The sequence below is a fragment of the Girardinichthys multiradiatus genome, chromosome 10 (assembly GCF_021462225.1).
Source record: "Girardinichthys multiradiatus isolate DD_20200921_A chromosome 10, DD_fGirMul_XY1, whole genome shotgun sequence".
NCBI classification, from domain to species: Eukaryota; Metazoa; Chordata; class Actinopteri; order Cyprinodontiformes; family Goodeidae; genus Girardinichthys; species Girardinichthys multiradiatus.
The window spans coordinates 32,295,371-32,304,161 of NC_061803.1; the positions used below are offsets into that span (position 1 = coordinate 32,295,371).

At 42.4% G+C, this 8,791-nt stretch overlaps 1 protein-coding gene across 1 annotated transcript; it reads left to right on the top strand.

The window, feature by feature from the left end:
* The first annotated feature begins 5,893 nt into the window (after window positions 1–5,893).
* Window positions 5,894–7,914, top strand: LOC124875454. Its single transcript, XM_047377627.1, has 5 exons — window positions 5,894–6,018; window positions 6,477–6,567; window positions 6,881–7,026; window positions 7,542–7,781; window positions 7,851–7,914. The coding sequence occupies exons 1-5, from the start codon at window positions 5,894–5,896 to the stop codon at window positions 7,897–7,899; spliced, it is 651 nt and encodes a 216-aa protein (XP_047233583.1). The 3' UTR covers window positions 7,900–7,914.
* Window positions 7,915–8,791: the final 877 nt, after the last annotated feature.

Genomic DNA, 8,791 nt, shown 5'->3' on the forward strand with positions numbered 1-8,791 from the left:
CCTCAGAATGGTGTGAGATGCCATCACCATGGTGAAACATGGTGGTGAAGGCCTGGGACAGGGAAGCTGATCAGAGTAGATGGAAAATCCAGTTAGATAGCTAAATACAGGAGTTTTCTGGAAGAATTGCTGTTAAAGGCTGAAAAGAACTTGAGGCTCAGGCAAAGGTTCACTTAAGCCGTTGCTTCAGCAGGGCAACATACAGCCAGAGATACAATGTGATGATTTAGATCGGAGCATATTTAGGCCCGAGCAGGAAAACTGCAAGGGCCTATTGTAATTGCAAGAATTCTTATTTTTCTTTGTTTGTTTGTTTTTTCCGTTGCCTCTTTGCGGGGCAACATGGGGACTTTGCCATGGACGAAAACGCATATAATTTTACCCAAAATTGTCCCCCATGTAAAATTCTTGTTCCTTAATGTCGTTGCCAAACCACTTAGCAATGCCCCCAAACGTGAGTTAGGCCGAACCGTACAGATCTGAAATTTGGCACACTGCTAGACCTCCTCAAACCAAGGAAAAAAATATCTTGGGGGTATGCCCTGAAATGCACAGGAAGTTGGCCATTTTGGATCAAAGGCAAATTTTTGGCCATTTTTCACTTTTACTCACCTCGAACTTTAACGAACTCCTCCTAGGGATTTTGAGCTATTGGCTTCATATTTGGTCAATATGCGGTTAAGGCATCAAAATCGTGAGTTTTTGGCCATGTTTAGGGGCGTGGCCGGGACACGAACTTGGCGTTCACGCTCAAAGTGAAAAAATGCAATAACTTTCCCAAAAAAATGCCAAATCACACCAAAGTTGGCATGAAGGACGACTTCTGGTTCCCGACGATCCTATGGGGTCATATACTGACATCATCAAAGCCAAGTCCCCTCAGAACAGGAAGTAAATTTTTTCACTTGGAAAGGTACTTCTCTGACCCTCTTGACCCAATCAACTTGAAAGTGTGTCAGAAGACAGATAAGTAGTGGGTCTAACTTCGTTTGAAGCACAGTAACTTTTCATGAAAGGGCGTGGCTGTGGTGGCGTGGCGAAGTTGGACATCACGCCATGGTCATACGTTTGGCTTTAATTTCCACATACATCACCTGATCTGCACCAAATTCAATATGATTGATCCTAGTCCAGTCCACAACAGAGATTTGATGACATATTTGGTGGGCGTGGCCTAATTCGTCCACAGCGCCCCATAGCAAAATTTTTAAAAATCAGCCCCAAGCCGTGCTTTGACCGGGGAATCTGAAATTTGGTACACCTATGTAACTTGTCAGGTCCTACAAAAAAGTATCTTGGAGCGTTGGTCCAAACCCAACAGGAAGTCGTCAATTTTGGATTGAAGTTGCCATTTTGACCCTGTTTTGGGCGTTTCTAACCCGCATATCTGAGCAAACTCCTCCTACAGCTTTTGACTTAGAGACTTGAAAGTCACTCAGTATACTCTTAAGGCAATGGGGATCAAAAGTTATCAAAAGCTTTTTGATACATGAAAGCGTGTGGGCGTGGCCAAGCCTCAAAATATGACTTCTCGCCATAAAAGACGAAATTGATATACAGGTCCTTCTCAAAATATTAGCATATTGTGATAAAGTTCATTATTTTCCATAATGTCATGATGAAAATTTAACATTCATATATTTTAGATTCATTGCACACTAACTGAAATATTTCAGGTCTTTTACTGTCTTAATACGGATGATTTTGGCATACAGCTCATGAAAACCCAAAATTCCTATCTCACAAAATTAGCATATCATTAAAAGGGTCTCTAAACGAGCTATGAACCTAATCATCTAAATCAACAAGTTAACTCTAAACACCTGCAAAAGATTCCTGAGGCCTTTAAAACTCCCGGCCTGGTTCATCACTCAAAACCCCAATCATGGGTAAGACTGCCGACCTGACTGCTGTCCAGAAGGCCACTATTGACACCCTCAAGCAAGAAAGAAATTTCTGAACGAATAGGCTGTTCCCAGAGTGCTGTATCAAGGCACCTCAGTGGGAAGTCTGTGGGAAGGAAAAAGTGTGGCAGAAAACGCTGCACAACGAGAAGAGGTGACTGGACCCTGAGGAAGATTGTGGAGAAGGGCCGATTCCAGACCTTGGGGGACCCGCGGAAGGAGTGGACTGAGTCTGGAGTAGAAACATCCAGAGCCACCGTGCACAGGCGTGTGCAGGAAATGGGCTACAGGTGCCGCATTCCCCAGGTCAAGCCACTTTTGAACCAGAAACAGCGGCAGAAGCGCCTGACCTGGGCTACAGAGAAGCAGCACTGGACTGTTGCTCAGTGGTCCAAAGTACTTTTTTTGGATGAAAGCAAATTCTGCATGTCATTCGGAAATCAAGGTGCCAGAGTCTGGAGGAAGACTGGGGAGAAGGAAATGCCAAAATGCCAGAAGTCCAGTGTCAAGTACCCACAGTCAGTGATGCTCTGGGGTGCCGTGTCAGCTGCTGGTGTTGGTCCACTGTGTTTTATCAAGGGCAGGGTCAATGCAGCTAGCTATCAGGAGATTTTGGAGCACTTCATGCTTCCATCTGCTGAAAAGCTTTATGGAGATGAAGATTTTATAGAGAATCTGTGGGATATTGTGAAGAGAACGTTGAGAGACTCAAGACCCAACACTCTGGATGAGCTAAAGGCCGCTATCGAAGCATCCTGGGCCTCCATAAGACCTCAGCAGTGCCACAGGCTGATTGCCTCCATGCCACGCCGCATTGAAGCAGTCATTTCTGCCAAAGGATTCCCGACCAAGTATTGAGTGCATAACTGTACATGATTATTTGAAGGTTGACATTTTTTGTATTAAAAACACTTTTCTTTTATTGGTCGAATGAAATATGCTAATTTTGTGAGATAGGAATTTTGGGTTTTCATTAGCTGTATGCCAAAATCATCCGTATTAAGACAATAAAATACCTGAAATATTTCAGTTAGTGTGCAATGAATCTAAAATATATGAATGTTAAATTTTCATCATGACATTATGGAAAATAATGAACTTTATCACAATATGCTAATATTTTGAGAAGGACCTGTAGCTCCTACAAGAAAAGTCACAGAGACCTGAAACCTTTTGGGATTGATCTGCCTCTGGCCCTCCCCTCAACAATATTCACTGATCGGATGCTGACATCATCGAAGCCCCGCCCCCTGAGAACAGGAAGTGTCATGTTTTCCATTAGAGAGTCAATTTTTGATGTTCTTCACCTAATCAATGTGAAACTGTCCCAAGTAACATGATGGTCTTAGACAATCGCCTGTACTGACTGGAATGGCTGGAGGGTATGGATGTGGCGGCGTGGCAAATTCTGATGACACGCAATGGCCATACGTTTGGCTCTAAATTAAACATGCATGGTCTGATTCCCTCCAAAATAAATATGGTTGATCTTTACCAGCCCCCAAACACCTCTATTGGATTACATTGGAATTTGGATCAACAGCGCCCCCTAGGACACTTCAAGGGCTATATCTCCCTCATACATCATCGGATCCACTTGAAATGTAGTATACATGATCATGACTTAATGATGGACATGTTGACATGGTCAATTGATGATGTCGTTTTAGCGCCGCCCACAAACAAACAAGTCAGTGCAGCTTCCATCTGGAAGGTCCGATTTACTCCAAGTTTTGAATGCTTTTTGCCATACCAAAACTCTGCATAACCGAAGATCATATAACATGTTGCTCACAGTGCCACCTACTGGCGACGTGTTGAAGTGAAGTGGTGTCATCGTGTGTGGTGTGTAGGAGGCAATGCCAGGCTCCCGCGGTCGCTGCACAGGCCGAGTTGCGCTGAGGTGCGAGGGCCTTCAAGGCTGCTTGCAGCTTTAATTATGTGTTAGAATGGCCCAGTCAAAGTACAAACCTAAATCCAATTGATAATTAATCGTAAGTACCTTTGGAATAAAAACATGAAATGCATTTTTCTACAACATCCCTTTGTAGATAATGAGGCAGCTATTTTACAGTTGGACTAGTTTTTGTATTACAGGGAATATTGTTCTGATATAAACCTCATACTAATTAGAATCAGCTGCTGACAAACATGAACAGAACAAACAGAAATAAACCTGCTGCAGAGTAGATTGTGAACTGTGGTATATAAGTTTGATACAGAGCCCTTTGTGTTTTTACTTTAGTTTTCCTCACCATCACATTGGTTTGTAAATCCCTCCAAGAGTTCTGAAATGGCCTTAGGACTTGAATTTAGCTGGGCTAAGTCTTAAATTCTGACTGTTAACCCTCTCAGTGGGATGATATTGATTATCATATTCAGCAACTGATCATCTGTTTTCTTTAGACGTCTTTGTCATCCTTTGTTCCTTTTTTGCTGTTACTGCAATCTTCCCTCCTGTTGCAGCTTCTCCTTTCGAGGAAGCAGCTGCTTTTTAGACACAGCTGTTGCTGCTATTCTTTATTTTCCTTTGTTAAAAAGAATCTGTGAAAAACAAGAAACATCAGAAAACCATCAAAACATTTCAGAAAAGAACATTTATCCAAACGTCTTTGTGGCCTAGTCCACTGGGCTGTACAGAAGGACTTGGCAGTGTTCTGGTAGCTGTAGGGGCTTTTGTTTCTTGCTCTCTCTGGAGAATAATGTCAGAACAATAAACCAAAGGTAGTGTGGTTTTTCAATGAAAAGTAGCCAGAGATGCTTGTGTTTGCTGCAAAGCGGCAAGGAGATGCTGGATACCAAATGTTGAGAAAGAAAACGCGGCTTTGTTCAGTGGAACACCAGCTTTTAACTATCAAGACTAAAGCAGATGGAGGCCTTCTTTATTTTGATCCCTGTATAGCTTACACCTGCTCGGTTTAATATCAGAAACAATGTTGTTCTTTCACAGCATGTAGGGTCTGATTAGGTGCTCTTAGGTGTGTGTTGGGACCTATGATTTCTAGTGACCATTTTGTACTTGCTGGCATGCAGGCATCAGTCATTAGGCTTTAGTTATAGAGCTACATAAATGGCTTCTGTAACATCACCAATAGGAATTTGTATTTCTGTATAGTGGCTTTTTTGGTTGGTTGAAGCCAGAGCAGTGACTGAACACGTGTAGCAGTTGTCTGCAGCATTACAGTAACTTCCTTGGAAGTCTTCCTTCGCTTTTTAGATGTGTTGTTGTGGCCTTTGCATGAGAGTTGGCAGTCCTGCATCAAATTATTTGATGACCAGAGCATGTAGATTTGCTGAATAAAACCACCAACAAAGCCACACACACACACACACACACACACACACACACACACACACACGCACACACACACACGCACACACACACACACACACACACAAGTGTAATTGTTTTGCTTCTTTTAAATTAAAGGCATTTATTCTAAAAGATGTTGGCAGCCAGTTCATTCATGTAGTGCATCTTTCTTCTATTGTAAATCTCTCTTCCTGGTTAGCTTTTCTTTTGTTTTACTTATCAGCTGGAAGTATGAAGATTCCAATAAATTTGAAAAACAAATGGATCTTTATTTGCTTGTTTTAGTTCCAATCTATCCAAGTCTAGATTGGAAACCCATCATGTGATCTATAAAATTCTAACCTCACAGTGAAGGCACAAATCACAGTTTCTCACTGTGACACCCTGAAATGTCTAATTTGAACTCGGTGTCAGAGTGTAATTACAAATTTGAATCATTCATCTCAAGGCCTTGAATTGAGCAAACACAGAGTGCATACATTACATCAGCCAGACCCATCAGAACCACTAGAATATTCTGTCTGTGAGACAATAGATATGAGTACTTGGTTTTTGATATTTCCCCCACAGTCTGAACCAGAATTTCTATCTGAATAAGTTAGAACAACCATCCTGTTGAAGATTATTAATCAGTTTAATTTTTTTCTTGTCATTTGCTCTTCTCTTAATGGAGAAAATGCTGGAACCAGATCTTTTTAACGTACATGAATCCTGGATCGAGTTCTTCATCCTGATCTGGATGAGGAGGGAGCCTGAGAAAGTGATGCCTGTAGGGCTTCAGTTTTATGTCAGGGTCTGTCTGTAAAACATACCAGGTCATATCTGCTGATTCCAAAGTATTCTGAGGGGAATCATTTGTCTGATCTCTCTGGGCAGTTTTAAATCTGCGCTGATTGAGTGAGCAAGCAGTTAAACATGATTGAATTTTTAACTTTAAATAAAAGGTCAGGATTTGTCATTTTGCACAGATCTTCTGGGAATACAGATGGTCTGTGCTTTTTTAATGGCATTTTTAATGTTTTGTTGCACTGTTTGGGAGTTTGCACAATTTAATGTACAGAACATGCCTACAACTTTGAAAGGTTTTTTTTTTTATTGTGTAGCAAACAAGAAATAGGACAAAATAACAGAAAACGTCAGTGTGCATAACTGTTCACAACCTGTCCTGCATGCTTTAAATATTTCTCTGCTTTAATGCACCTGATTCAGCTGACTGCAGTACAGCAATAGCCTGCTAATCAGCCATCAATTGAAATCAGGTGTGCCGAAGCAGGGACACACCTAAAGCATGCAGGAAAGGGGGCCTTGAGGAGCGGGATTGGGAACCACAGCTCCAAGGAAACATTAAAAGTTTGCATATTTTTTATATTATTTTACTTTTGAACAACTTTGTCCCTGACTTGTTTGTAGAGCTCCTTGGTCTTCATGGTGTGATGCCTCTTGTTTAGTGGTGCTGCAGCCTCTGGGCCTTTCAGAAAAGGTGTGCTCATACTGACAGATCATGCAACACTTGGATTGCACACTGGTGGACTTCATTTCACTAATTATGTGACTCTTGAAATTAACTGGTTTCACCAGAACTTTTTATGGGCTTCATTGTAAAAGGGTTAAATACATATTCACATACACATTTTCAGGTTTTTAAATTTGTGTTTCTGTTTAGGCTGAAAAAGAACTTCCTCTACATCGAGATGATTCAGTTGAGGTGGCTCGGGCATTTGTATCTGATGCCTCCTGGAAGCCTCCCCCAGGAGGTATTCCAGGCACATCCCACTGGGAGGAGACCCAGGACACGGCACAGGACATGAGGTACCATGTCACTCAGCTGAACTGGAAACACCTTAGACTTCCCAGGGAGGAGCTGGAGGAGGAATCTGGTTAGAGGGAAGTCTGGGCGTGTCAGGATCTGAACTGCTAATCATGTCAGTAATCAGTTTCCTCACTAGGTAAATGGAATGGTAAATCAACTGAATTTATGTAGCGCCTTTCCAGTCATACAGACCGCTCAAAGTGCTTTACACTAGAGCCACATTTACCCAATCGCACTCACACGCAGATCGGTAGGCAACTTGAGGTTAAGTGCCTTGCCCAGGGGCTAGGGTTAGGGTTAGGGACTCTGTGCACAGTCGCAGTGTTGCAGGAGTCCTGGAATCTGGAGGCTGACAGGTGCAGCCTATCTGGTCATCAGCCACGGTGCTATAAGAAGGAGGACTGCCAGCACTTCAGCGGCTGACTGTTTTGCCCCCTGTGGTATTACACCCAGCTCTCCTCGAATCTTGTGGTTTCAAGTTAAGCTCCTTAGTAACTCTACTCCTTCCACACAGGTCTTGCTCTATGCATTGTTACCTTGGTTTAGAAGAATCTTTGGAAAGTCCCATGGACCGTGAACCTCACCAGACATCTTACCTTGGCTGGCAGCCTGACCAGATCAGAGTACCGTTTCAGTTGCGAAAATTGTCCACCCTCCTCGAAGGATTACCTCCCAGGCTCCTGTCGGCACCTCACTCTGGATCTGTACTCAGTCCCGACACGTTCTCTCCCTGGCGGATACCGACGCCCCATCAGTAAGCATATCTGCAAACTACGTTTTGTTTCCATTATCTATTACTTACCCTTGTTCCTCCCCATCACAGTTCAGTCTGGCTTCCTTGTCACCGGACCGTCGTTCCTGTCTTTAAATAAAATAACTAAAACGTTCTTGGTTTCTGAGTGTTCTCTGCATGTGGGTCAAGTTGGCAGTCAGAACTATGACAGGGCATCCCTACCAAGTCTGCTGCCCCCGCGACTTGACCTGGGATAAAGCAGAAGATAACGAGTACGAGTACAATTTTTCTATATATGGTTTTCTTATTTCATTTCAGCAACTTAACTGATTGTGTGTGGATTCATAACATGGATATATTTAAATTACAGGTAACAATGTAACAAAATAAGTAAAAAGCCCTGTGTTGGGGCGCAGCGGTGTTGCAGGGGTATAATGGGCGACCCATATTTAAAGGCTTCACTCCTCAACACAGCTGTCGCCGGTTAGATTCCCGGCCCAGGTGACCTTTGCTGCATGTCTTACCCCTCTCTCCACCCCTTTCCTGTTAACCTACTGTCAAAGAATTAGAAAAATAGAGGCCACTAGTGCTGCAAAAAAAAAAAAACAGACAATACACCAGTTTTAATGGCTTGTATTTCTACTTTGTATTAACTGTGTTAGTAAATATTTAATTTATAACACTTCTCCCACAATCAGCTATTGTATGATGTTGCTGTGGGAGTTTAGCTAAACATTAAACTGTAATATTTATGTAAAACCTGGTAACTATTCATAGGATGTGCTGTTTTTTATGTCTATGACCTGTAGAAAAAAACCTTCTGGTTTGCTTTTATTCTCCAACCTCTACAGCGACGTGGACAAATGTCTGAACATCGCTGGATGGGTCAATAGATGGAAATCAGTGGCAACTGGTCTGTTTTCACTAAACTTCAAAAGATTAAGTAGTTAATCAGTGCTGCTACTAAAAACTGGACCCCACTGAAGAGCTGATTTAGTGTGAAGAGGAACAACTTTGACAAACAGGCATAA

Excerpts from the sequence above, each read along its gene's own strand:
- LOC124875454 (XM_047377627.1), top strand. The coding sequence starts at position 5,894 with ATGCTGGAACCAGATCTTTTTAACGTACATGAATCCTGGATCGAGTTC. Across the intron at positions 6,568-6,880 it reads GCTCCAAGGAAACATTAAAA|GCTGAAAAAGAACTTCCTCT; the intron begins GTTTGCATATTT and ends GTTTCTGTTTAG. Across the intron at positions 7,782-7,850 it reads CGGATACCGACGCCCCATCA|TTCAGTCTGGCTTCCTTGTC; the intron begins GTAAGCATATCT and ends TCCCCATCACAG.